Consider the following 27061-nt stretch of genomic DNA (forward strand, 5'->3'; position numbering starts at 1 on the left):
CCCGCCGCGCTGCGCTCTCTGTCCGGCCGTGCCCGGGTGACCCGCCGTCACGTGACAGATTCCAGACGCGGAAGCACGCAGAGGCCGCGCCGGGACTCCCGCCGCCTGGAGCCGCCGCGGGGCCCCCGGAGGTCGCAGCGGCCGCGCCCGGCTCCGCAGGTGGGTTGAGGCCGGCTCCCGGCCGGGGGCGCCTCGGGCCTCCTCCGGGGGCGGCCTGAGCAGCGCCGCGCCGGGGCCCGGGCCGGGGCCGCGGACGGGCCGGCGGGAGGCGGCCCTGGACTTCGCCCCGGTAGAGCCGGGCGGGGGCGGTTTGCGCCGCTGCCCTCGAAGCCGCCCGCCTTGGGGCTGGCGCCGCGCAGGTGGGACGGAGCGGGACGGAGCGCCCGTCGCCTGCTGCTGCCCGCGCTGAACGGCCTGCCCGGCCTCGCCTTCGCGCCCCTCTCGCGGTCCGGAAGAGGAAGGCCGCCTGCTGCCCCGAGTTGCGGCGCGGCTGGGGCTCCGGGCTCGTTCCCGCGGCGCTTGGCGGGGGAGGCCGGTCCCTGGGAAGGCGGGGAGCCTGTCCGCCGGGGATGCTCTGCGGCCGGCCCAGCCCTGGAGCTCAGAGGCGCCCGCTGTCGCCCGTCTCCTGCAGGTCCTGAGGATGAGATGGCCTCGGAGGGGCTTGTCGGGGAGAAATCTCCGCTCACTGTGAAAGGTGGGTCTCCTGCCCAGGGCGAAGTGCCTTCTTGGCCGTCCTCAGCGCCCCCATGCTCGGCTGAGCCCCGCTCTGGCGGGGAAGGAAACGGTGGTCTCCGTTCCACCGATCTTTATGCGCTGCCGCAGGCTTCACCTACGTGCTATGGCGTTACCGGAGTCCTGCTCCTCGTTCGCTCTCAGGCTAAAAGTGAAACGCTTATAGAGGAACCGCCCTAATGGTTTTCCAGCCGCACCATCCTCTGGGTGGGGTGACCGGAGCGCTGCACGGTGATCCCAGAACCATCTCCCGACAGGCTGCTCTTGTAAAACAGGCAGCGGCGTTTTTTGTGCTGTTCCTGAGCGTTCCTAGCATGGAATTAGCCCAGCTGTGGTTTCTACGTGTGGGTTGACGTTTCCTTTGAACCGTCCGCTGCAGCTCTGGTTGCTCGGCTTAGACCCCATTGGTATATATGCAGAGCGCCCGTCCTTTTCCTAATGCAGTGTTTCTCAACCTTGGTCCCTTGAAGATGCGTGGACTTCAACCCTCAGAATTCTCCAGCCACCATGGCTGGCTGGGGAATTCTGGGAGCCGAAGTCCGTACATCTTCAAGCGGCCAAGGTCAAGTAACAACTGCTAACGTGAGTTGCTTTCTTCAGAGCCCGCGTGACCTACCCCGAAAGCTGTTGGGGCGTGTGCAGTGTTTACTGTTCCTGTTAAGCGACCTTGAAAAATGTGGTCGCTGTTTGCTTGCCCCTAACTCTGGGTCCTGTGAACAAGTAACCCACCCCAGTACCGAGGCAGCAAGGTGGGGGGAGGCCCTTGGCACATCTCTCTCCCACGAAAGTGCCCGTCTGCGTGGCCTCCTTTGCCTTTCTGCCGGCCAGCTGCTTGCCATGCCTCCGTGTGCCACTAGGGGGCTCCCAAGCCCAGCAGCTTCTCAAACAGGTCTGGGCCAGCCATTGGCAGTGCCCCGGTGCCCTCCACGTCTCGCTTCCAGCGTCTCCACCTTGGAGGTTGGCTCCAGATATGGGGTGCCTAGAGGGTGCTCCCTCCAGTTGGGAGTTGTTGCCCATCGAGGCCATGGCTGCTTTACAGCTGTGAAGCTTTGCCATAAATGGAGTTGCTTTCAAGTCATTGAAATGTAGAATTTGGCGCGTCCTTTTGCACCAGGCCCTAGGATACTGCCATGCACGCAAAGGGTGGATGCTGCTGTGGACAGAGTGGCTCAGCTGGGGTTCCCAGAAAATCTGGGGGGGGTTGCAGAGGGGTGGGGTAGGTGCAGACAATCACTTCTGTCCCTTCTTCCTCCCACAGTCGTGTCAGCAAAGCCCAAGGCCCAGAGCCGCCAGTCACGGATCACCTCCTTTGTGGAGGTGGTAGTGGATGGACTCGCCAACGAGGCCAAGAAGACAGGGAAGCAGACTGGGAGCTCTGAGCTGCTCTGGAATGAGAGCCTGGTGCTGTAAGGATTGGGACCCTGAGCAGTGGGGGGCTGCAGCCTGTTCCGGGCGGGGCTGGCTTCGCCCCTTCAGTCCTGCATTCCTGCCCCCAGGACCTGCTCCAGCTGGGCCTGCCCACCGTAGAAGCTGCCCTTGCTGACCGAGGGCTGGGTGCTCTGCCAGACAGGCCAGCAGGAGGGCCGTGCTGGCTGACCCCGTTGCTGCGGCCTCAGCTCCGGATTTGTCTGCTCTTCTGGGCAGGAATCTGAAGGGAGAGCAGAATGCTGGGTCCTTCTGTGGGCTACGCTTGAATTTCCCCCTATTTTTAATGGTTTGTGTGACATCCTGGTCCCAAAGGCTTGCCACCCTGACCTTCTCTGTCCCCAGGAACGTCACCTCTCAAAGCCACCTGGATCTGAAGCTGTGGAGCTGCCACACCCTGCGGAATGAGCTGCTGGGAGTGGCGTCAGTCAACCTCTCCAGCACACTGAAGCAGAGCAAAGGTAAAGGTATCTCTCTGCTCCGCTGAACCCTACGCTCCTGGCCGCCCTGGCCTCGCTGGGCCGCCTGGCAGTGAAACGCCCAGCCAGGGAAGGAACAAGGCCACCTTGTGAGCAGCCGGGCGGCCTCTCAGGCCCGCAGTGGGGTGATGGCAGCCGTGGCAGCGGCTGTTTTTGCGGCTGCCCGGAGACCGTGCCTCCTCTGGCTGCCAGCCGTCTGCTGCCCCCCTTGGCGGTTTCTGGGGTGGCCCTCAGCAGCTGTGCTGCATAAAGGTCTCCATTCAGGGGGAGTGCAGCATCTGTCTGTTCAGCCCGGCTCCCATCCCCGCCTCCTTGGCTCTGGTGCAGAGAAAACGGTGCTGGGCTGGGGGGAAATGGGGAGGGCGTGGAGCGGAGACCCCGCTCTTCTGAGGCCCGGCAGTGGCTGCCTGGGCTTGGCCTGCCTCCTTGGAGATCTCCGCCTGTTGGGACTGGGGTGTCGATTGGGACGGGAGGGAGAGATTGAGAACAGGGTACCTCTGGGCCCTCGGGTGTGGGGTTCCTTGGAGCCCCAGCTGCCCTTGGAAGCGTTGGGGGCCCTTGGGGCCACCCTGCCTGGCCTGGAGACACATTTAGGCGTCTGGGGACAGAGAGCAAGCCTTGCCTTTTTCCCATCTCATCGCTCACCTGAACGTTTCTCCTCCTCTGTGGATACAGTGCTCCTTTCATAAGTTGAGAGGCAGCTTGGGGAAGCAAATGGAAAAAATTCTGCCAGATACAGAAAAAGGATGGAATTTTCCCTGGCTTCGGCTGCAAGTGGAGGCTTTAAAGCTACAGTCCGGCCCCAGGTCTCTCCTGTGCATACTTTCCCAGCTGATGTAACCCAGAATGGAGGGGATCCTGGGTGACGGGGAGGCCTGGCTGCTCCATCGCTCGCTGGCTTTCCATCCCTAAGCCTTTGGGATGGCGACGGCACCAGCGAGGGGCAGCTGAGGAGGAGGAAGCCGATGATCCCTCCATGGAAGGGTGTCTGGCCCTTGACTTTGCTCCCCGTTCCAGGCCCTGCCCGGGATGGACAGCCCCAATCCAAGGGCTCTTCCCGGTCAGCCGGATGCTCCGGCTAAGTGCAGGGACACCGCTGGATGGGGGAAGCAGGCTCAGGGGTGGACTGACCTGAGCTGCTGGCGGCCTTGGGCTTAGACTCTCCTTCTCGGATGTCCTTGATGAATGACCTGCCCTGGCCAAACTTTGATGGCCCCAGGGAGGGAAGCCCCAGGAGCTGCCTTTGATCCTCCTGGGGCAGAGACCTTCACAAGCTCTTTGGGAATGTCCTGCTGAGTCCCCTCTTGGGGACTTCCGCCGTTCCCTGCCACTTGCCCTGTTCCTTGAGCAGCTTCACTGACTCCAAGGCTGCCCTTTGGCCCCTTCTGCTCCTCGGTGGCCTCTCGGGTTTCGGCCGGATAGCCCTTTGCAGCTTGGGCAGGGGAGAATCCTGCCCAGGCCCCCTCCAACGCCTCATTTGCGGCTCACGACCTTGCCACCTCCTGGCAGAGGCCCTCTTTGTTCCTGGGCCTTGGGCAGGGAGGGCGGTGCTCCCTTTCCCGCCTTGCGAGCCCAGTGATGGCTGGGGGGAGGCCCTGGGCCAAGGTTGAGGGGGCACTTGCTTTCCCAATCCTGGTTGTACCTAGAGGAGGGTGTGCCTGGCTTGCCAGAGCTCGGGTGTATGTGCGCGTCTGTGTGTGTGTGTCTGGTGTTGTGGAAAAACAAGCCAGGTCTGCAGGAGGAAGACCTGCTTGGGGCCTGCCAGGCTGCAGAGCACAAAGTCCTTCCTGTCCCACTTCTCAGATTGCGTTGAGGGGGTGTGTTGGGCACCCCCTTCCCACATCCCCTCTCCCCTGCTTTTACAGCTCGGGCCAGGGCCTGGAGTTGCTTCCTGTCCAGCAAGGAGGTGGGAGGAAGCTGCCCTGGGGCCCCCTCACCAACCTGCCAGCAACTGGATGCAAGCAGGGGGGCTCCTGAGCAATGGCTGGGTTGTTCCTCCAGATGCCAGCCCTGCAGGCTGCAGTTTCACCTGAGGACTCTCCTGGCCAGGCAGGGCAGGCTGCCACCAGGACGGCACCCCGTGGAAAACGGGCACTGGGGCCCGTTCTTTCTCTTCCTGACACACGTAGCTGTTCAGCAGCCTTTCAGAACTCTGGAGGGGCTGCAGGCTGCTGCATCTCTCGCTCAGCGTAGCTGGCTCCTTCCAGCTTTCCACCGAGCACCTCTGGATTTCCAGATCTTTGGAACCTGATCCAGCGTATCCAAAACCTAAAATATAGAATCGACGCTGAATGGGGTTTTCGAGAAGAGAGCTCAAATGCTGCTTAGAAAAGGGAGATGATACAGCTTCTTGTGACTTGCAAACCGTGCTCCTGAAATTGCTTTTGGGTTTTTTCTCTTTTTGGCAGTTTTGACGTACCAGTTGGTGACTAGTTGCAATTCTGAGATGATTTTATGTACACTTTCCAAATCCTATGCCCCTTCTTGCCCCCCAGCCTAAAATTCAGAATTTTGCCCTTTCTCTCTAGACCAAATCTCCATTCTATAAGGTGCGCTCTCCCCAACTCCAGCTCGGCTCCTCTTTCCTGGGGTCCGTTCTGGCCCCGGCCTCCCCTGCGCTCCCCGCTGCTGCGGCTGCTGCCAGAGCGCTCCCTCCCCCTGCCCCCTCCCCTGGTGGGAGTCCCAGCCGAAAGGGAGCCGTGCTGCTTGGAGGCCCTGAATCGAGGCCTGGTTCAAGGCTCCACGGCCCTCTCCCCTCTGCTTGCCGAGACACAGCCTGCCTTTGTGCGCGTCTCTCCCGGGACCCCTCGTTCGGCAGCCGTAGCCACTGGTGCCCCAGTGGGGCTCGCAAGCACTGCTTTTCTTATGGGGGTGCGCTGAGCCCTCAGCCTGCGGAGAGGGACCTCTTGTCTTTGTGTGGGCAAAGGATCTGGGTGGCACCAGCAGCCGGGGGGCAGGGGGCATCTCCCCCGGCGTGAAAGAAGATGCCTTCAGAGCACCTGCTTGGGCTCCCTTCTGGACCTGGGACTCGGGAAACCAGGCCAGCGTAGGGTCACTGGGAGGCCCGGTCTGCAGGCTTCCCTGAGCAGAAGCTGCCGTATTTGGGAAAGGAAGATGTGGGGCAAAAGCCACTCAGGCCGGGCCCCCAGCGCCCTCCCTGCTTTCCAGGAGTGCTCAGGGCCGGGCATCTGCCCTGCGCAATTGGAAACGGGCCCCGAGGAGCAGGTGGGCTCCTGCTGGCTCCAGATGGTGGGTCCAGCCGGAAGGGGGACCGGTCGGGGGTGATGGAGAGGCAGTGGGTTCCGCAGGATGGTAAAGGGCTGGCAACTGGTGAGGGTGAGGGCAGATGCCTGGGGAGAAGCAGGCGTGGGCATTGTTGAGGGGCTCTGACAGGCAATGGCTTTCGCCCTCGCAGTGGAGAACAAGCCGCTGACCTTGAACCTGCAGGCAGAGAACAAAGGCGGCCTTCTCTCGGGCGGCGAGCTGATGGTTTTCCTGGACGGGCCTGGCATTGAGGTGGGCAGCCTGCCGAACGGCCCTGTCGCGGCCGAAGGTGAGCCAGCCCTGCGTGTGGGATGGGGCTGGGTCCCGCCAGCTGTGGTCCTCCCTGCCCCGGCCTCTGCAACAGCAGCAGCAGCAGATGCTCCCTGCGGAGCCGTGGAGGGAGGCCTCGTGCCCCATGAGGCTGAGCCCTCCAGAGGCGAGGTGGCAGCGTCTCCCTCGAGCGGCTTTCTCCTGGGAGGAGCATCTGGGCAGGGGGCTGAGGGAGCGCTGGGCAGATGCTCCTCATCTCCAGGCGTTTGGGGGCTGCCAGTGCAACCGGTGGCTTCTGGGAAGGGGGTCCTAGCCCTGCCGGGGAGCTCCAGCCCAGGGAGGGAGGGAGGGAGGGAGGGGTCCAACTTGCATGAGTTGCCTGAGGCCCCTGCAGCTTGCCAGCCTCATCCTGGGAGACCCTTCCAGGCTCCCCCGAAGAATCCCGAGTGCGTCTTCTGCCCGCCCCTTGGGGTGGCTGCCTTGCCCGGGAGGCAGCCCTCCAGGCTCAGCTCCGTGTGTTGCGGGGCCTTTCCCCGGCTTCTTGCTCTTTCAGGGCCCCAGGGAGCCGGGAGGGATTCTGGGGGCCCGGCTGCATCCCCTGAGAACAGGCCCCAGGCGTCCAGCACAAGCTGCTTTGGTGGCCAGTCCAGGTAAGGCTCTGCAACGGCAGGGAAGGTGGCCCCGAAGGGCTTGCAGAGGGAGGAGAGACAGCCCGACTGCTCCCCCTCAAGCGTGTGCAGCCCTCCCCTCCCGTCCCCTTCCTTTGGGCCCTCTCGGACCCCTCAGTCCCAGGGAGGCTGCTTCTCTTCCCCGTGGGGCACGCAGCTGCAGCAAATGCTTCTTGGGGGAGGTTCACGGCCGCTGAGGCACCCCTCCTGGGCTGCCAGAGGGTCGCTGCTGGAAATGGAAGCCTCCCTCCCTCCCTCCCGGCCGGCGGGGTCCCTGCTGCTCAGGACTGGTGGGGTGAGGGGAAGGGGGGCTGCTGTCTCCTGCCCACCCTCACCTTCAGGGAGAAAACAGACTGGGAAGAGACCTCGGGATGCTTCCCAGCTTGGGTGCAGTGAAGGGCTGGCCATGTTCTGCTCAGAGTGGGCTGTGCCGGGGGCTTTGCTGGGGGGTGCTGGCTTCGTTTCTGTGGGTTGAGCAGAAAAGGCACTCTTCTCGCCTCCTCCCCAAGTGCTCCATCTCGGGGGGTGGAGGAATTTCTCACTGCTGTGCTTGAGGCCACCCTGTCTGCCATCCGCTTCTGAGCCCGTGGTGGGCAGGCATCCTGGTCCCCCTTTCACGAGCGAGGAGCTGGGGCTAGGGCAGGGGGCGCAGAGCGGTGGTTCTGCCCTTGCTGCTCTGGCTGGTTGGGCCCCTTTGCTGCCCCCCATCTCCTGGTGCTGCTCTGTCCATGTGCTGCCTGTTGGGTCTCTGGGCATCCTGGCTCTGTGGCCTGGCGGGCGCTTGGATGGGATGGCAGCGGACCTGGCTCTCTCCCCAGACCTTTGGTCACCCCTCCACCTGCCTCCTCCCTCTGTGGGCCCAGTGTCCCACCCCACCCTTCCCCCAGCACCGCCTGCGCAGTTTCCCTGGTCCTATTTTAAGCTCCATAAGCTTTGCCATGTGACTGCCTTGGTTCAGTTCCACACAGCTATTAAAAGATGATGCCAAGTTAGGAGCCCGAAGGAAGGATAATTTCAGCCCTCTCGGCCGGTGCCAATCAGTTGTACGTTGGAAATGGCCAACTGGGTTTCCAGAAGCGCTCCTAGGAGTGGGGAGGCAGCCCACTGGCCTTCCTCGTACACCACGCCAGGAGCAGACTTGTGCCCACTACACGTACCCACGAGAAACGATACAAACGGTACTTGTTTTCTCTTCCCCTGTCCCAACCTGGTGTTACTTCCAGGCCGTTGAGGATGTGTAAGATATGCTACCCCTCTATGGCGATGCATTGATTATAATCGTACGAACTGATTTTGGCTATCGATTTTGTAATGTTAGTTCTGTAAGCTCCTCAGGAAACAGAGTGGTGTATAATTCCGGTCAGTCCATCCTTCTGGAGCCTGCCCAGCTGGGAATTCTGGGAGTTGTAGTTTGTTTGAGGAGGCTGCCCTAGTTCTCCCATGGACCGTGGAGTGGCCCTGCGTATCCTGCAGCAGAGTGCGGAGCAGGTCGAGGTCTGGCCCGGGGTGGAGGAGATCCCACTCAGCTGCGAGCCATGCCTTCTCAGCCCGTTTGGCCTCGCCTGGTGCATCCCAGGCCTGGCGCTGGTGCATCCAGCTCCACCTCTTCACACCAACCAGCCGGGCCTCCCCCAGGCTGCGCGAGGTGCTGGGGGCGGCCCATCTCTGGCCCAGACTGAGGTCCTGCCGTGCCGGGCGAGGCGGGCGCTGCCTCTGAGCGTCTCCCGGGGCCTGCGAACGGGAACCAAAGAAATGGCGCAGCGGCAGCTCCAGACGCGCTTCATTCAGTTGCCGCACGAGCGAATGCTGTGTGTTGAACGGGCCTGGCGGGAGGGCTGCCGTGGTGATCTCCTGTTTCTCCCCCCCAGAGCGCAGAGGTCTGCAGCTGGAGCCCCCAGGCGGAGCGTGGCCACCCAAGAGCAGAGCCCGAAGATCCAGCATCAGCCACTGGGGAGAGGCCAGGATGGCGGCCAGAGCAGGGCAGGTTGGCCTGGGGAGAGCAGAAGGGTCTGCCCAGCCGGCCATCTGGGGCGAACCGGGATGCCCCTGAGCTGGAAGCCCTTAGTGGGCGATTGCACTCTAGAGTCTAGGCTTCTTTTACCCCCCTCCTTTCTTATTTGTATAAATAACTCAAGGTGGCGAACATACCTAGTACTCCATCATCCTCCTCCTGCTCTCCCCACCACAACAACCCTGTGAGGTGGGCTTGGCTGGGAGAGCGGGACTGGCCCAAAGCCACCCAGCCAGCTTTCATGCCGAGCAGGGGTTCCGGCATTCTAGCAGGGTGGGCTGTATTGTGCCGCTGGGAGGGAAGCCATGGATGAGCAGTGCTGTGGAGATGAGGGAGGAGGCCAGAAGTTCTGTCTTTCCAGTGAACGGAGAGTCCGAGAGCTCTGCAGCCGCTGCCGAAGAGGAGCTGGCTGGGCCCCCCGCAGTTGGGCCGGACGCGGCCCCCCAGCCCAGTGTGGCTCACATCCCCGCCGAGGTGGAAGAGCCTGGACCTAACTCAGGCAGCCAATCTTCTCAGTTGGCAGTCCAGACGCTGGAGTCTCTGCCCCCTGGGTAAGGGTTAGGGTAAGGGGGCAGATGGGGCCTTCGGCCAGAAGGGAGGTAGCCTCTCCAGGTCCACTCAGCAGGACGTGGGGGGGCGGGGTAGATAAGACCTGGGTCTGGGTGAAGAGGCAGGAGGCAGCCTGGCGCAGTGTCTGGCCTCCGCACGACGGGTTTTGCTCAGCTGTCCGCCCTGGGCTTCCCACGTCTTCCGGGGGCACAAGGGCCTCCTGCATTTTCCAGTGGAAACGCCTCTTGGTGCGGTGCCTCCCGTGTGGGTGTGTCACTGCCAGGTACTCAGTGTGTCTTTGTGTGGGTTGTGTGAGCCCTGTTGTGTTTGGCTCAGCTGCTCCTGGAAAAATCCCAGCCTCTCAGAAGCTCTTTCATCCCCCACCTCTCACCCTCGTGGCCGTGCTGGGCCTGGGCTCGGCAGTGGGGGCAGAGTCCCTGCGGTCGGGGGGCACGGGGCAACGCTCGTGTGTGCGCAGGCCCTGCGTCCCTTTTCCCCAGGACTGTCCTCCTCCAGCGGCCCGGAGTTCTGCTTTGCTCTCCCCCGTTGCCTGGGCGCAGACAAGCTCTCGAGGAGGTGGCAGGAGCCACAGGGAGGGCAGTGGCTCACTGGCGTCTCTGGGCTAAAGCGCTGGAGCTGCGCTCTTCGGAGGAAACCATTTCCTGGGAGCCCCATCCAAAGGCCCCTCCCCAGCCTACTTACTGGACGGAGGGAGAAGCAGCCTCCCCCACTTCCTCCTCCCCCCAGCCCAGCATCTGGTTCCTATCAGCCGTGCGTCTGGTTTGGGGACAGCCATCCTCATTAACACAGTGTGTACGCCCGTTCGCACCGCGTCTCGCGCACACAAAGGCACATTATGCTCCCTACCGGCGGGCGCGGGCTATGGCTATGGCTCCTTGCGAAAGGCCAGGCATCTTGCTTGGATGGCAGGGTGGCTCCGCATGGCCATTCCACTCCCAGCAAGGCATATCTGCTGCAGCCGGCACGATGGGCGGGTAGCCCAGGGGCCAGTTGGCCAGTGGCCCGCTTGCACAGACGAGCAGGCAGAGCTCCTGCAGTTTGGCTGGAGCGGAGCAGCAGCAGCTGTCTCTGAATGCCGTGTTCCAACTTAAGGGTCTAGTCCTCATGAGTTTGAGAGCAGGCAAGTCCTCCTTAACGAGGGAGATACCTGTCAGGGGCTGCACCTTGTTCTCCCTGGCCAGGCAAAATTGCAAAGGGATGTCTTGTGGACCTGTATCCTGCTCTGGGGCAGGGGGGTCGTGTTTGGGGCACCAGAGGTCCCATTCAGGCACTCGCTGCCAGTCCCCGCAAGGCCTTGCTTCATTTCCCAAGAGTTACGGAAACAATGTTTGCCGGACGAGCCGGAGGTGGCTGAGAGCACGAGAACGGCCCCCGAGGGATTCCCCTCACTTCTTCTCCCTTTCCTTAAGCTGGGAGCAACGGGAGCTGCCTAACGGGAGGGTCTACTACGTGGACCACAACACCAAGAGCACCACCTGGGAGCGCCCCCTTCCACCAGGGTAGGTACTGGGGGTGTGCTTGGGAGCCAGGCAGGGGAAAGCGCCGTCTCCTCAGCCTCGGGCGAACGGATCGGTGGTGGCCTCCAAGCGGGTGCCAGGGCCCGTCTCCAGAAACCCGCTTGCCCTGGCCGTGCACCCCGGCAGCGTGGAACGCAGAGGGTGCAGCTGCCTTGCAACCGCCGGGTGCTTGGAGAAGCCAAGTTCCTTCTCAGTCTCCAGAGGCGCTGCTGGGCCGGGCGAGAGTTGCCCCAGTGAATACCGCCTGGTGTGGTGGGGCGGCCTGTCCAAACGGGGGGAGGGGGGAGAGGGCTCCTCACAAGGCCTCCCTTGTCTGTGCAGCTGGGAGAAACGTGTGGACCCCCGTGGTAGGTGCTACTTCGTGGACCACAACACACGCACCACCACGTGGCAGCGACCCACAGCTGAGTACGTGCGCACCTACGAGCAGTGGCAGAGCCAGCGCAACCAGCTCCAAGGCGCCATGCAGCAGTTCAGCCAAAGATTCCTCTACCAGGTGGGGGCCTTCACCCCCCGTGGCCCTGCAGCAGGACCTCCTTTCTCCTGGAGGGGAGGGGCCCCGCCGGACATCAGCCCCAGGGTTGGTGGGGAGAGTTAGTTGGGCAGTGCAGCCCTGCAGCGACGGTTTGGAGGGTCTCCTAGATGCCTCCGTGACCACTCTCGGTGTTTCGGGGAGCCTAGGACCCTTCTGCTAGGACCCTTCTGTCTTCAAAAAAACTTGGTAAATGTGGGGAAGGGGGCCCCAAACGTGGGAAGCAGCCGTCTTTAATCCAGGCAGAGGTCAGTTGAGGGCAGGTGGAGCAGAAGCTTCTTCCTCCTGGGAACGGAAAAAATATATTTTGGCTTAACAAGTTGACCTGAGGTGCCCTACTAAATAGGACCCAAGTCCAGTGTCACTTAGCAGGTTGTGTGAAACCAGCTTCTGAAGACTTCAGGACTGGGCGCTGCGGGAAGGGAAGGGAAGGGAAGGGAAGGGAAGGGAAGGGAAGGGAAGGGAAGGGAAGGGAAGGGAAGGGAAGGGAAGGGAAGGGGTCCTTTGGCTTGGCAGGGCCAAGGACGCTGGTGGCAGGTCACGCTGAAGAAGCGCCAACTGTTCTCTGCATGGGCAGCACAATCCTGGTGCTGGGGTGACTGGGCCCAGGCCCCCCAGAGCTTGGGGAGCAAAGTCCCTAACAAGCCCCATGCACAAGTTCCCAGAGCGTGCCTCAGCTGGGGCTCGGCCCCCCTTGGAGGGTGGGAATGAGACCCACACACCTTTGGGGCACAATGAGGCACTTCTTCAGCCTCACAGCTCTGGCTGCTCTGCTCTCTCCAGAGGCCCTGCAGAGAGCTGGGGAGGGGGCTATCTAAACAACCGGCCACGGCGGCGGCGGCTGCTGGCAGCTGCGTCCCCCACCTCGCTGCTGTGTTCCTGGCCCAGCCCCATGGCCCGGAGTCGGATAAAGGTGCTTTGTACCGGCCTGGGCCGGGGGGAGCTGGGGAGACGCCTGTCTGGGTGGCATGAATGTGCCCTCTCAGGCTGAGCCTGTCTCACGCCCAGCCGCTGGGTTTCGCGGCCCCGTGCGAGGGGGAGGAGGCGGCGGCGGCAGACGGCAGGCTGAGCCAGGAAGCTCTGGGCGTGGCGGGCTTGTGGGAATGATTTCATTGGAAAGGCCTGCGATATTTTTCCCCCTGTTGCGTGTGGTTTGGAGGAGGCTGGACGTGGGGCTGTGGTGGGGCTCTCAGCGCCTCAGCCAGCACGGGGGCAGTGGCGCCTTTTGCCCGGCCCACACGCTCCCACTCTCTGCCTGGAGTCGCGCGCGCACCAGATGATGCTCGGCGTCCTTCTCAGTCACTCGGCTTCTCTAGCCCACCGGGGCAGGGCAGGGCAGGGCAGGGCAGACCGCGCAGGGGATGGGGCAGAGGACCCGCTGGCTGCTGCCTCCACACCTAACCAGTGGGGCACTTGGTTTTCTCCCTCCAGTCCTCTGGCACAGCTGCTGACAACGACCCCTTGGGCCCGCTTCCTCCTGGCTGGGGTAAGTACCGTCAGCTCTGCCGCCTCCAGTCCCTGGCAGCCTGAGCTTCTCAGACCGGCTCTGGATTCAAATCCTTCCTTTATTGCAAACCTGCCTACTTTTTTGTCCACTGTACTGAGGGGCTTTTGGCAGAGCTGCTGCATTCCCCTCTTCTGTTTTCGGGGGGGGGCGGGAAAGCTCTGTTGCTGGATGAGCCCAGCTTGCTTGGGTGACCCCTGGGTCAGCTGGGCCAGGTAGGGGAGATGGAGGGAGCCCCAAAGTCTCTGGCAGGAACCTTGGTGAGGGTAAGAGGCCCTCCCAGGCCACTTTGGGGCCCCAGAAGGGTGGCACAAGCTGGGGGGGAAGAGGCCCACCTGGCCAGTCTTCCTTAGGAGTGATCATCACGGTCCTGATCCTGCAGCAGTGAAGCCCAGGGAGAGCCAGCTGGGTGGAGGGTTAAGCAGCTGGTCTAGAATCTGGGAGGCTCTGAGTGATATTCCTCCCTTGGGCAGTCATTCTCTTTCAGCCAACCTGCCTCGCAGGGTTGTTGTGGAAAGATGGGAGGCAACAGCATTATATAAGCTACCTTGAGTTGTGCAAAACAAAGGTGGCCCTGCTGGTCAGGGAAGGGGGTAGGAGGCAGTGGGGCACCTTCCCGGAGAGAGCTGGGGGCACAGCAGAATCCTCTGCAATGTCGGCGTCCCCAACCTGGAGGAAGGAAGCTGCAAGTGGATGGGAGGGATGTGGGCCAAGGGGCGGCCCTCCAGCAGGACTTCAGGTCTTGCGCCTCGGGCCCCTGAGGCTGTGGTGGCCAAGGCGGGTCCAGAGAGCCTCAGGCTCCGCACAGAAGGCCCAGCAGCAGCTCCAGGGAACTGAGCCCCCAGCCTCAGTCCTCTGGCACCCTGAGCCCAACGGGGTGGTGGCATTGGAGGAGAGGTGCCCTCCAGTTGCCTCCCACTTGACCGTAACCAGCTGCCAGGCTTCATCCTTCTCCAGACTGGGCAGTCGGGGGCCCATTGCCCAGCCTACGTCCTGTCGTGCTCAGTCGGGGAGGGGAGCGAGGCGGAGCGTCTGTCAGAGATGTGGGGCAAAGCAGGCAGTCCCTCGGGGGCCCATCTTAGGACAGCTTGGGCAGGGCGTTGAAGGGCCAGGAAGTCTTTTCCAGGGGCCCAAAGAAGGGAGGGGCCTGAGGCACACCCTGCGCCCGGCCTTGGGCCAGACGTCGCGCAGAACAGCATCTCAAGTCCTCCGGGGGGGCGGCACGGACGCCCCTTCTTGGGGGGGACACACCCGCCTTCCCCCCAAGCCGGGCTGCTGGGGGCAGCTGTGCGGTTTGCCGGAGCTTTTCAGAGAGCACCATTGGCCAGAAATGCCTTCCCTTGCAGAAAAGCGTCAAGATAACGGGCGAGTGTACTACGTGAACCACAACACCCGCACCACACAATGGGAAGATCCTCGCACCCAGGGGTGGGTAGCACACCAGCACACCCGGGGCCCCTTCTGTGCCCCCAGGACGGGAGAAACGGCTTGGGCGCTCCTCCCCCACACCCTTCCTGCTTCTGGAGGGGCCTCGGGGAGGGCAGGCTGCCTCCGTCCATGGGCCAAGGCGGGGGGAGGAAAGGGGTCCGGCCGCAGGGGTGGTTCGCCAACAGGTGCCCGTCTCTCCCTCCTCTGGCCAGGATGGTCCAAGAGCCAGCGCTGCCCCCCGGCTGGGAGATGAAGTACACAAGCGAGCGGGTGCGCTACTTCGTGGACCACAACACCCGCACCACCACCTTCAAGGACCCCCGCCCTGGATTCGAGTCTGGGTACGTCCCTCCCCGCCTTAGAAGCTCTTGGAAACGCGGGGACTGCCTTCACTCCCCCAAGGGCCGCTTCGCACCGGAGCTGGGGCTGGGCTTCTGGTCCGTGGGGCTCTCTGGGGTGGCCCTGTGGCCCAGCTGCTCCGGCCTCGCTGCAGACGCCTAAGGCCCCCCCGTCCCCTCCCTCGCAGGAGCAAGCAGGGGGGCTCCCCCGGCGCTTACGACCGGAGTTTTCGCTGGAAGTTCCACCAGTTCCGCTTCCTTTGCCACGTGAGTCTCCGAGGGGGAAGGGGCTGGGCAGGGCCAGGGGCCCCGGGGCCCCAGGGGCGGGGGGCGGGCCTGAGCAGGCTCGCAAGACCCTCATGGTCCCTCTCCCCCTCGCAGTCCAATGCCCTCCCCAGCCACGTCAAGATCAGCGTCTCGCGGCAGACGCTCTTTGAGGACTCCTTCCAGCAGGTGAGGCTCGGCCTTAGGGGGCGCGGCTCAGCTCGGCCCTGGGTGCAATCCTGCCTGGCCACCCCGCCCACCCCTCTTCCCGGCTTCTCCTTGCAGATCATGAACATGAAGCCCTACGACCTGCGGCGCCGGCTGTACATCATCATGCGCGGGGAGGAGGGTCTGGACTACGGCGGCATTGCCCGGTGAGTCGGCAGGGCACGATGGGGGGAACTGCCCTTCTGACCCCCCCAGGAGACTTCATCCGGTCCTGCCAGAAGGTGCGGAAGAAGAGGCCGGAAAGGAGCAGGGGAGCAGGCCAGCAACGGACTCCTGCCTGCTGGGGGCCACCGGGCCCTGCCGCTCGGGGGGCACGCGCCACGGCCGCAGTGCCCCCTCCGCTCGAGGGGCGACTGGCCCGGCCCTCCCCTGCCGGAGCGCATGACGCGTCTCTCTGTGTCCCGCCAGTGGTTTTACCCTATGGTAGGTGCCCTCATGCTGTTCTACCACAGGGTAGAACCACGGACAGGATGCTGGGGCTCTGCATCGAGCGAGGCTGCTCCCCAGAGGCGGCCAGGGCCCGGGAGAAGCGGCTGGGGGCCGGAGGAGCCTCACCGGCCGGCTCTCCTCTCTCCCCAGCGAGTGGTTCTTCCTCCTGTCCCACGAGGTGCTGAACCCCATGTACTGCCTCTTCGAGTACGCCGGCAAGAACAACTACTGCCTGCAGATCAACCCCGCCTCCTCCATCAACCCCGACCACCTCACCTACTTCCGCTTCATCGGCCGCTTCATTGCCATGGTGAGCCTGCCCCGGGTGGCCCTCCCGCCCCGGAGCACCGAGGCCGCCCGGCCGGCCGGGATTGGTGTCCAGGCATCCGCCCCCCGCCTGGGGTGGTTTGGGGCCAAGGCGGCCCTCTGGGGCAACTTTTTCACATGCGGGCTTTTACTTCAGTTGGACCGAAAGGGCTGCCTGCCTTCGTAACCCGGGGGAGGGGGCCACCTTGGTCTGCGCTGGCCAGAAAGCAGGAGGGGTCAGCCGGCACCAAATCTGGCTGAAAGGCAGATGCTTTTGGGAGCTTGACCGATGCCTTTTAGTAACGTTTGCTAGTCAGAAACGGTGGCACCAGGCGCCCCGTTCTGAGCCAGCTAGATGTTTTCCGAGCCCTGGTGCTCTCCAACACCAAGTAGCCTGTTCCGCCATGGAATCTGCCTGGGGATCGAGGCTGCTGCCGTGTCCCTGGGCACAAATGCCCATCTGCGCCTGCCCCACCTCACCCCCACGCTCCCCTGATGCGCTGCTCCAGCCGGCTCTTCAGGCGCCCTGCAAGTGTGCCAGGACCGCGTCTCCCAGAATCCTCCGCTAGCGGAGCCTTTTGGTGGGACTGCCATGAGGCCCCTTCTGGGGCCAAGATGCCAGCTGGGCCCTTGGGGGGCAAGTCTCGGGATCTGGTGGGGGGCAGGGCTACGAGGCCTGGGCCCTTTGAAAAGGAGGGAACAGGAAAAGCGCATTCTGGAAAAGAAAACGGTGCATTTTGAAGGAATGAAAACATTTCCTTTTTTAAAAAAAGGATTTATTGTTCCACCTCTGCTTAAGGCTGCTTTGTTTCTTTTAGCTTAGAAATCGTGCATAAATTAGGCTGACCTAATCTGGTGACGCAAAGGGATGCAGGCAGGTGGCCTTTCTGCGCAGAAATGTGTTCCCAGAGAGTTCATTCACTTTCCAAATCCAGCATCGCCGCTTCTTAGCAAAAGGGGAGAGGGCAGCGCCCTGTTAGCCAGCCTCCCTGCGGCTGTGGCAAAGGGCTGCGAAGCCTCGGATGCCCCAGCCCCAGTGGCTGCCGAAGCTTTGGTCTGCCCCCCTCACCCCTCGGGGGCGGCTGCGGCAAACTCCCAGAGCACGCCAGAGCTGCCGGTACCCCTTGCCCGCGGCCTGGATTACGTCCGCGTGCCTTGGGTTGGGAGGGCGGCCTGTCCCCAAGTCCTTCCCTTCCCCCGGGCCCAGCTCTGACTCATCCCCAGCGTCTGCGTTTTTCTTGGCTCTGTGCACACAGGCCTGTGGCAGGCTGCTCTGTGGCGCTTGGGGGCGCGTGCTGGCTGCCTCGTACCCAAGAAAACAACACAGATGCGTTGGCATGGCCGCCAGGAGTTGATCCCAAGGCGAAGGCGGCGGCAGCAAATGCTTCTGTGTCGTGGCGAGGAGGACAATGTGGCGGTTCGCTGGAGTCCAGCTCAAGGGACGCTTGACCGCCATGCTAGGGTCCCAGGGGCCAGGCTCACACTTCTGGGGCATCTCCTTCCTTTGCAGGCACTCTACCACGGCAAGTTCATCGACACGGGCTTCACCCTGCCCTTCTACAAGCGGATGCTGAACAAGCGCCCCACCCTCAAGGACCTGGAGTCCATCGATCCCGAATTCTACAACTCCATCGTCTGGATCAAGTCAGTTCTCCTCACGAGGCCTGCCTGGCTGCAAAGCAGACGTGGGCCTCGGGGCAGAGAGGTCACTGCTGCCTCAGGCCTCCCCCAAGGGGTCATGCTAAGTGTTTGCAGGGGAGCAGAACAGTCCCGATGTTTTTGCTGTTCTGGAGGCAGAGAGATAAACTGGGGGGGGTGGAGGATTTCTAACTGCCAGTACCCTTACACGGTGGCTTCTCGTAGCTCAGCTTTGGGTGTCAGAGGGGCAGTTTAAAGGGAGACATGGCGAGTGGTCTTGGACAGGTCCACGACAGGAAGGAGAAGGCGCCCCCTCAGTTCTACTTGGGCATCCTCATCTCATGTGGCCGTGTGGCGTTGGAGAGGCTGGGGCCAGAAGGCACCCAGTGCCCCTGCCTGGGGGGCGATCCCAGTCTTCTTTCTCCGGCTTTTGCAGAGAGAACAGCCTCGAGGAGTGTGCCCTGGAACTCTACTTCATCCAGGATATGGAAATCTTGGGCAAGGTGACCACCCACGAGCTGAAGGAGGGCGGGGAGAACCTCCGAGTCACCGAGGAGAACAAGGAGGAATATATCATGTGAGCTGAGTCCTCAGGGCGGACGGGAACGCACCCAGGCTCCTTGGCTGCCGGCTCCTTTGTGGCCTCTTGGGAGGACAGTAGCCCACCTTGGCCTGCTGGCGGGTCTGAGGATGATTGGAACAATCACGGGAGCAAAGCAGTTGGGCCGCAGAGTTTTGCCTGGGGGCGCTGGGCAGTTCTCTTCTCCAGGGGACTACGGTGTCCTTGGCTGACAGAAGGAGCAGCTGGGCGGGGTGGCTGAGTGGTCTTCTCTCCTTGCAGGCTGCTGACCGACTGGCGGTTCACACGAGGAGTTGAGGAGCAGACCAAGGCCTTCCTGGATGGCTTCAACGAGGTGGCCCCTCTGGAGTGGCTGCGGTACTTCGACGAGAAGGAGCTGGAGGTGAGCTGGAGCCTCCCAGCCGCCATGTGGCAGGCGCTGGCCTGCGAGGAGCAGGGACCTCCAGTTCTTTTCTTAGGACAGCCACGCACTGTTCTCAGGTTGTTTCTCCTGTCCTGTCCCAGCCCTGAGAGCCAAATGCCCCATAGCCCCGCTTGACTCTTCCTGCTGCCTGGGACCGGGTGGTGCTGCTGGTATTCAGTCAGCGTTCATTTTGTTTTCTGTGTCTTCAAGTCAGAGTTGACTCCTGGCGACTGCCTGGACAAGTCCCTGCAGCTTTCTTGGCAAGATGTCAGAAGTGCTGTGCCCTTGCCTCCTTCCTAGGGCCGAGAGAGAGTGACTGGCCCAAGACCACCCAGCTGGCTTTGTGCCTCAAGCGGGACTAGAACTCAGGGTCTCCTGGTCTCTAGCCTGGGGCCTTCACTGCTACACCAAGCTGGCTCTCTGTGCAGTCAGTTAGATGAACTCAAGGGCATCCCGGGTTGATGAGAGGTTTGATTCTGGACCCTTCCTTCGAGGCACAGTCTTTCCTAATGCCAGGCTAGCAGGACCTGCCCTCCCAAGGCGTCTCCCCTGCTCCCGGCGCTGAGCCAGAGCCAGCGCATTGTCCAAGACCAAAGCGGGTCATCTTCCTTCAGCACCCTCATTTTATCCATATGCGAATCCACACATGCAGAAGCGTATTCGATTCATCGCCTCTGCTTTCATGCAGCGAGTCGTCCCGGCGTTCCTTTGGCAGCTAAGCTTGCCTGCTGAAGTGGTGGTGGGCAGCTGCCTGCCTCGGGTTTCCCTCCTGGAAGCCTCTTTGGGCAGGTGACTCAGCCCAGATCTCATCCTGCTTCTTCCCTAGCTGATGCTGTGCGGCATGCAGGAGATCGACCTGAGCGACTGGCAGAAGAACACCATCTACAGGCATTACACCAAGAGCAGCAAGCAGATCCAGTGGTTCTGGCAGGTGAGGCTCGGCGGCCAGGAGTGCCCTGCAGCCCCTGAGTGCTCGCCTCCTTTGGGCAAGTCCACAGCACAGTGGGGGGCTGACCCCAGGGATTGGCCAGGAGGTCAGGAGGCCTACCATCCCCTCTTGTGGCTGCAGGTGGTCAAGGAGATGGACAACGAGAAGAGAGTCCGGCTTCTGCAGTTTGTGACCGGGACATGCCGCCTGCCTGTGGGAGGATTCGCAGAGCTCATTGGTAAGGCCTGCCCCACCGGGAGTGGGGAGCAGGGCCCATTTGGGATGCCAGGCACCCGGCTCGCCAGCTCTGCGCAACGCATTTCCGCCGCTGCAGCCACAGCCACTTGCTTTCTTCCCAGCAAGGCTTCTCCTCAGCTGCTGCGGTTCCCAAGATGCTTTGGGACTGCTCCATACTGAGGGGGCCCTCTGTTCCTTCCCACCAGGCAGCAACGGACCCCAGAAGTTCTGCATCGATAAAGTGGGCAAGGAGACCTGGCTACCCCGCAGCCACACTTGGTGAGTCCGCGTGGGCAGGACCTGTGAGGTCCCCCAGCCCTGAAAGGGGGCAGAGCTGACCCTGCCAACCGACCCTTGCCTTTGCCTTCTCCAGCTTCAACCGCCTGGACCTGCCTCCCTACAAGAGTTACGAGCAGCTGAAGGAGAAGCTTCTTTATGCCGTCGAGGAGACAGAGGGCTTCGGGCAGGAGTGACGGGCATCTGGAAGGTGCCTGAGAAGAGCCATCCTGTGTGCCAGAAAGGGCAGAATCCCTGGGAGGGCATGGCGCCGGGGAGACCCTCTCGGGGACCAGTTGGGCCAGGTCTTGTAGAGGATGCATCCCCCTGCAAGGCCAGGGCGGGCTCCCAGACCCACCCTCCCTCCCACCCCACACCTGCTACATTCTGAGCTGTATTTCCCTGGGCATCTCAGCCTCCTTCCATGGGCACTTTGGGCCCTCTGCAGTCCCACCTCTTGCTACCTTTGGTACAGCTGTTCCCACCAGGGTCTCACAGAGCGCTTCAGCACAGAAGAAGCAGCCCCCCTCCCCTCCCCTCCCCTCCCCCTCCAACAGCCTTAATATTGCCACGAATGCCCAAGCTCCAGCTGGGCTGGGAACTGCTACAGACTGGCTGGCCCCAAGGCCTGTTCCTGCTTTTCTTCACCAAGCAGGCCTTTGCGCTCAGTAGACCAGCTGATTTTCTGCCACGGGCTGGGGCATGTTCCATGGGCTGCTCTCTGGCCTCGCAAGTGGAAGACGTGACTCAGGGTGACCCTCCCAGCTTCTAGATGGTGCCCAGCAGCGTTGGCTCCTTCACGGACCAGCCCCTGCTCCTGCTGTGGTTGCAGTTGAGGCACAGCCTCTGGGCACTTAGGAACCACAGCTGAGGGGCAGGCCCATACGGGGGCCCTGAGTCGGAGGAAGTATCGCTTGGAGATCTCCAGACAGAATTGACCAAAGGGCCTGCATGCTCCCAGAGGCAGGCGGTTAGATCTGCCTGTGAAAGTTTGAATCCCGTGACTGAGCGTGGTCGCCCCAGCTTGAGTTTGTGGCTGGGAAGCCCGAGGGGCGAGCAGCAGAGGTCGCCCCGGCTCCAGGAAGGGTGTGCTTGTGCACCTTGCACTCTTGGGGGGCACCTTGGCCTCCACGGAGGGCATGTGTATGTACGTGTATAAAAACATGTATGTGAATATATAAATTTGTATATAAATGTCTCTGGACACCAAGAATTGCAATAGCTTTTGATGGGACCTTAGATAGTTTTGTACTGCACCATCTGCCTCAGTGATGCCAACTTCTTGTGCAATAAACTATCCGCAGCTGCTTGGGTGTCTCTGTGCTTCGGGCGGGGAAAGGGCGGTGGCGGCAGCCAGTAGGTTGCTCAGTCCCAGGTGGAAATGGAAACGGGCGGGGGCTGCAGTGAGAGAGTGAGGAGGGTTGCACCCAGGGGAGCCACATGGCCGGCAGGATTAGCTCCTGCCTCTCCAGCTGACTTGAGGCGCATTGCCCGTTCTGTGCCCTGCTGGCTGGCGGCCATAGCGTGCCTGCAAAAGGAACACAGAAGCCCATCTCTATGCCTGCTTCTCTGCTTAATGGCAGCAGAGCAGCCGAGCCCAATGGTGAAATGTGCAGCCAGCAGGTGCTCCTGGGCACACTCCTGCCAGTGGGTGGGTTCGCTTGGGGACCTGTGCCAAGGCTGGCGTATAGGCAGAGGACCATGGGCCTGGTGAAGCCTTCTGAATGGCAAGCCACTAGCCCATTAAGCACAGGAAGGCGGAAAGGCGCCCAGGGAGACGGGGAGTTGTAGGTGGAGAGGGAGGACGTGCTGTTTCTTGGCAGGATCCAGGCCGCCCCTGTGTGCCATCAGGGGAGGGGAGGGGAGGGGAGGGGAGGAACCTGGTCTGGCACAAAGGGCTCTTCTCCCCTACCCTTGGCTCCAAAGCGCCTGGCAGCTGTGCGTTGTGGGCAGAGGAGTTGCTGCCCGAAGGCATAACCAGGGGTTTTGCTTGGCCCAAAGCCGTTTCTGCTGCAGAGGAAGGATCATTCACTTCCCTGGGGAACCAGATGGCCCTGCGGCACTGGGGACTGCCGCGGGAAGTCAGGAGGCCAGGCTGGGGGCCCCTTGCTGACCTGGGAACGCTCCTTCTGGCCGGGGCTTGGTTTGCTCCCCAACAACTTGAAACTGCTTATGGTGGCACTGCCATCTTCCCAGCCCCTATGTCGGTCTCTTCTGGGATGCCAAGTGGTTTGGGGTGGAGGGAGAATGTGAACCAGAGATGTTTGGGCAAAAGGGAAGGGGGCAGGACTACTTTAGCAGCATGGCAATTGGGCCACTTGCCATCGCTGGCATGGAGGAAACCACTGGCGATCGGCAGGTCTGGATGTCGCCCTTCCTCCAACAGGTTAAGGGCGACGGGGCTGAGGAACTGAGGCTGCCCTTCCATTCTCCCAGCCATGGCTGGGTCCGTGCCCTTGCTGAACCAGATCTAATTGAGGCCTCACCACAGCCAGTACACCAGACGCTTGGCCTCCATTCAACCACCCGGTGGCAGTTCCTCTCTCCCAGCCAGAGGAGCAGGGGAGACTCGGGAACATCTCAAGGGCAGCAGGGCCTGCAGGAGTGAGCCTCCATCTTTGGCACAGGGACGTGGCCTTTCCCTCGGCCCCCAGATTTGGGGGCTTGTTCTGAGCTACCCAGCTCACAGACAAGTTCCAACTTAGACAAGTTCTTGGTTTGCTGGATTTCTGAAGTTTTGGATCACTCCCCTCTTGGGCATTTGCCAGAAAGGGAACCTGTTTTGTTTTTTTCCCCTGAACTTCTCTGAGGCTTTGGGTAGAAGAACCAAAGAGGCAGATCACCAGCTTCAGGTCTTCTGTCGGTCTGAGCCAGGATTCTGTCGGTCTGAGCCAGGACAGCCACGAGACACCAGGACAAGACCGATCTGTTCTCAGCGTGTGATGGAACAATGGGGAAGAAACTGATCTCTATTTAGATTACTCCTATAAGGGGGCCTATGCATTGAGTAGTCAGATGGAGGGAGCAGTCAAGCCTGTTTATTGCTTTGGGCACTTTATCAAAAATCTGAAAGCTAGGACAGAAATCTAGGACTAGCTCCTTAGTTTACAAACTTCAGTGGTTAAGACTAAACCCAACAAACTATAATGTGCATGGAACCAGGACATCATCTTAGGCCATAATATGGCTATTTTGGCTAAGCATGTTGTGAACGTGGCCACTGTGGTCCATTCATCAACTTTTAGAGCTTAGCAAGTTGTGGGAATCCAGCCAGATTTATTTCGGGCCTCCTCTCTATCCTCCTCCACTCCGCCTCGACAGTGGCCCTCGAGGGAGGCATTCTCTGCAGGAACCGTCCTCAGCAGAGACCAAGGAGACTTGCCTTCCTGGCAGCTCCAGTTCTGCTGCTTGTTTCTGATCTAGCTAGAAGAATGAAACGCAGAGCAAAGCACAAGCTTTTAGGCTCTCTGCTCAGAAAACAATCCAACTGGCAAGACCTTTGCACGATTTCCAAATAAGGAAGTGTAAACAGTGCCACCCAGCCTGCTTTCCAGAGCAAGTTGTGCAAGAGCTGCCACCTGGTGGTGCAAATCACAAGTACAAGAATCTGGACCGTCTAGGGGTCCAGCTTTTCCAGGATGAGCCTCCACTCTCGCCGTGCCTCAGAACAGAAGAGGCCAGGAAGAGGCGTCCTCTGCCCAATGTCTGCCCCAAAATGAAGCAGACACCAGGGCAACACTGCTTAGTTGGCAGGATGGCAGCACCCAAGGAACATAACCTGAACAATCCAGCTTCCTGGCAGCAATGCAGAGGGGCTTCCATTCAAACAGCAGCCTACAAGGATGGCTGGGGAGAATGTTCCGTGTTTCTCTGTGGGTCAGGCAGGAAGACGCAGACATTGCAACAGACGCTCGGAAATAGCTAGACCCTGGCTTAAAAACAAATCCTCCCAAACTGCCCCCCACGTGTGATGGACCCACCTGCTCTGCAGCCCACAGCCTCCCAAGGATGTCACTGTGGCGCCTGGACCCCAAAGGATCCAGGCTTCTCTTCCCCAGGCAGGCAGAATGAGACGGTCCCCTGTTGCATTCTGGTCTGCCCGGCAGCCGCTGCGTGTTTCAGGCAGCCGTGAACTCGCCTGGCTCTCGGCCCCTCCCAAGCCTCTGTTACGGAAGAACCTTCAGCCAAAGCAGCCTGGTGCAGTGTAAAGTTTTTAATTTACAGATACAAAACCTGACGACGATGACTACTGCTACTTCTTCTCCTTCTTCTCCTCTTTCTTGGCCTCACTTTTTTCCTTTTCCTTCTCCTTCTCGTCTTTCCGCTCCTTCTTACTCTCCTCCTTCTCCTGCCCCTCCTTCTTCTCAGCATCCCTATTGGCAATCTTGTTGTTGATGAGGTTGTGGAGTGCAACCACAGAACGGATGAGAGAGGCCAGGTAGACCACCACCATCTGGTCGTTGGTCTTTAGGTAAAAGGCCTTGACAAATTCTTGCAGATTGACATCTGGCAGCAGATTGAAGACATCCTGGAGCTGGTAGATGATCTGGTGGTTGATGGGAAGCTTCCCCACAGCCACTTTCTCCAAGTAGCTCCTGATGTCTAAGAGCTTGGAATTCAGTCCCTTCAAACCGTGGACCTGGTTGGTGATGCGCTGGGAAAGTGTGCCCACTGTGGTATCCTTAATGTCGCTGGAAGAGCGAGGAAGGAAGAGAGATCAGGCCAACAAAGCAGCAGATTATTCCCACCATCACCCCCCAGGAGGGCTCTTCCAGGTAATCCGAACTGAGAAGGCAGCTCCTCACAGTGAAAGACCCGAGAGGGAAAGCCATGTCACCTTGCACTGGTTTTTCACCCGCACCTGCCTCTGATCTGGCTGCAAGAATGAAACGCAAAGCACAGCCTACCAGCCCCCAAGTTTTTACCGCAGCAAGTGCTCCACGCCGACTTCCTCAGCTTCCTCCGCTCCAATTTCGCTGGTCACGTGCTCAAAGGTCTTGGACGTTGGGGTGCCATCCTTTAGGGCGCAAGAGAAGACAAGCACCGTCACGGCCAAAGAATCCGCTTCTGAGCAGGAAGCGTATATTTGTGAGCCGAGCACTTAAAAAGCAGGGAAGAGTTGGCCGGCTGGCCGCGCAACGGCCGGAAGGGGACCAGCAGGCGCGAGCCCCGCTCCTGCTCCTGCTCCTCCCCCTCCCCCGAAAGGACAGCGTGGGCGAAGCAAAGCAGGTGGGGCAGGGGGCGGCGGGGGGATCGGGCGAGGCGGGCGGCGCGCCCGGCCCCCTCCCGCCGCGAGACTCACGTCGTGCACCTCCTCCACGGAGATGTAGCCCTCCGTGGGCAGGCCGAGGTCCTTGGGCTTCACGTCGATGATCACCAGCACCTGCGCGGGAGACCCTCGTCAGGCCCGGCCGCCGGGAGCGCGAGACCCCCGCGCGGCGGGCCCCCCTTACCGAGTTGGAGCAGTAGCGCTTCATGAGCTCGTTGATGGCGATGTCGTTCTTGTGCAGCTTCGGGCCGGTGTGGTACCAGCCGACGATCCGCTCGCGGGCTGGGGAGGCAGGGCGCGGTTAGCAGGGCCGGCGGGCGCGCGGCCCGTCCGCCCCGTCCAGGGCGGGGACTCACCGTTGACCTTCTTGAACATCCCGTACATGTTCTCCAGGTAGTCGTGGTCCAGGAACCAGACCGAGTCGTCCTTGTCGTCCTCGTCGAAGGGCACTGCGGGGGGGGAGAGGGTCAGCGGGGGCGCGGGGGGGGGGGCCGGGGGGCGGGGGCGCACTCACCCGCGAAGCTGTTGGAGACGTCCAGCACCTTCTTCTGCCACGAGCCCAGCAGGACGCCCACCACGCGCTTCTGGTTCCCCACCTTCCCGATCCTGCCGAGGCAAGCGGGGAGGACGGTCAGGCCCGCGCCCGTGACTCAGCAGCCGGGCCCAGTCGGGCCCAGCCGGGCCCGGGAGGGCGGGCGGGCGGCCCCTCACCGGTTGAAGTGGTCCACCACGCTCAGCAGCACCAGCGGGTGCACCACCACGCGCTCCACGGCCAGCTCCGGCATCGCGGCGGCGGCGGCTCTCGCTCCCGGATCTCCGGCCCTGCGGCTCCCAGCGTGCACCGCGGCCGCGTCACGGCGCCATCCGGGGAGGGCCTCGCGGGAGCTTCCGGCGCGGGCGGGCGAGGCGCGGTTTCCGGAGCACTTCCGCCCTTCCTCCCCGAGCAGAAGAGCCGGCCGGAAAGAACGGCCTTGAGCAGATGCGTGTCGTGCCTCGATCCGACCAGATGGGGGCGCTCCACCCCGGGTTGCGGAACAGCGTTGGTTATTTTATTTTATTTTATTTTATTTTATTTTATTTTATTTTATTTTGTTATTTTTTTGTTTTTGTTTTATTTTACTATGTTATTTGTGTTCCTGGTCGGACTTTTGCCCCCTTCCAGCAGGAGGAGACCTTGGACCGGGCCAGAAAGCGAATTCGTCTCCTCTTCGGAAGCCTCGTTTTATCAATATACATATAAAACTCAATGTTCAAATTAAGGAGCTCAATAAGTAATTTAGCTCATTGATTTCTGGGCATATCCGAAGTGCCATTACAAGCTACGGATATTTTAAATGCTATTACCTAATAGAAGGCATGTTTTAAGCACCTTCCATTGATTTTATTACTGGTTTATTTTGCTGTCTTGGTTTAAAATCATTTTAACCACTCGGTAATCAAGAAGAAATACACTGTTGCCGAACCGCAGCCAATTCCCTAAAAACCTCTGGCCTCGTTGAGGAAGGGACCGCCGCCGCCCGGCCCCCCGGGCAGCGGAGAAGGGCCCCGGGCCCTCGGCCGAAGCCCAGCCCCGGCGGGATCGGGCCCCGGGCCGCGTGGGGTCCGTCAACTAACTGCAGCCTCGGCGGGGGCTGAATCAGGGCCTCCCGCTCGGGACACCCTCCGGAGAGGAGGCCGCTGCCCCGGAGGAAGCCGCCGGGAGGGCAGGGCAGGGCAGGGCAGGGCGCCCCTCTGCGGCCGCCCGGTCTGCCGCCCAGCGCGAGGG

At 61.6% G+C, this 27061-nt stretch overlaps 2 protein-coding genes across 2 annotated transcripts; one reads left to right on the forward strand and one right to left on the reverse strand.

Annotated features, from left to right (window-relative positions):
- The first annotated feature begins 29 nt into the window (after positions 1-29).
- On the forward strand, positions 30-21334 carry WWP2 (WW domain containing E3 ubiquitin protein ligase 2). Its single transcript, XM_088136309.1, has 24 exons — positions 30-159; positions 632-694; positions 1991-2138; positions 2503-2618; positions 6052-6189; positions 6724-6820; positions 8707-8822; positions 9211-9400; positions 10829-10918; positions 11258-11432; positions 12900-12954; positions 14319-14400; positions 14613-14741; positions 14927-15005; positions 15120-15191; positions 15288-15376; positions 15810-15969; positions 17476-17609; positions 18040-18180; positions 18445-18565; positions 19413-19517; positions 19656-19752; positions 19958-20030; positions 20125-21334. The coding sequence occupies exons 2-24, from the start codon at positions 646-648 to the stop codon at positions 20222-20224; spliced, it is 2556 nt and encodes an 851-aa protein (XP_087992435.1). The 5' UTR covers positions 30-159; positions 632-645; the 3' UTR covers positions 20225-21334.
- Positions 21335-24225: 2891 nt separating this feature from the next.
- Positions 24226-26167, reverse strand: PSMD7 (proteasome 26S subunit, non-ATPase 7). The gene is made up of 7 exons (XM_088136330.1): positions 26008-26167; positions 25811-25902; positions 25653-25745; positions 25481-25578; positions 25330-25410; positions 24953-25044; positions 24226-24718 (listed from the first exon to the last, which is right to left on the reverse strand). Exons 1-7 carry the CDS (start codon positions 26079-26081, stop codon positions 24280-24282), a joined length of 969 nt encoding a protein of 322 aa, XP_087992456.1. The 5' UTR covers positions 26082-26167; the 3' UTR covers positions 24226-24279.
- Positions 26168-27061: the final 894 nt, after the last annotated feature.

Source organism: Python bivittatus, unplaced genomic scaffold (genome assembly GCF_059951505.1).
Source record: "Python bivittatus isolate LINGU-HERP-01145 unplaced genomic scaffold, Pbiv_v1 ctg000190_np1212, whole genome shotgun sequence".
Taxonomy (NCBI): Eukaryota; Metazoa; Chordata; class Lepidosauria; order Squamata; family Pythonidae; genus Python; species Python bivittatus.

Excerpts from the sequence above, each read along its gene's own strand:
- PSMD7 (XM_088136330.1), bottom strand. The coding sequence starts at position 26,081 with ATGCCGGAGCTGGCCGTGGAGCGCGTGGTGGTGCACCCGCTGGTGCTG. Across the intron at positions 25,903-26,007 it reads GTGGTGGACCACTTCAACCG|GATCGGGAAGGTGGGGAACC; the intron begins GTGAGGGGCCGC and ends TTGCCTCGGCAG. Across the intron at positions 25,045-25,329 it reads CCGTGGAGGAGGTGCACGAC|GATGGCACCCCAACGTCCAA; the intron begins GTGAGTCTCGCG and ends TGCGCCCTAAAG.
- WWP2 (XM_088136309.1), top strand. The coding sequence starts at position 646 with ATGGCCTCGGAGGGGCTTGTCGGGGAGAAATCTCCGCTCACTGTGAAA. Across the intron at positions 10,919-11,257 it reads GAGCGCCCCCTTCCACCAGG|CTGGGAGAAACGTGTGGACC; the intron begins GTAGGTACTGGG and ends TTGTCTGTGCAG. Across the intron at positions 18,181-18,444 it reads AACAAGGAGGAATATATCAT|GCTGCTGACCGACTGGCGGT; the intron begins GTGAGCTGAGTC and ends CTCTCCTTGCAG.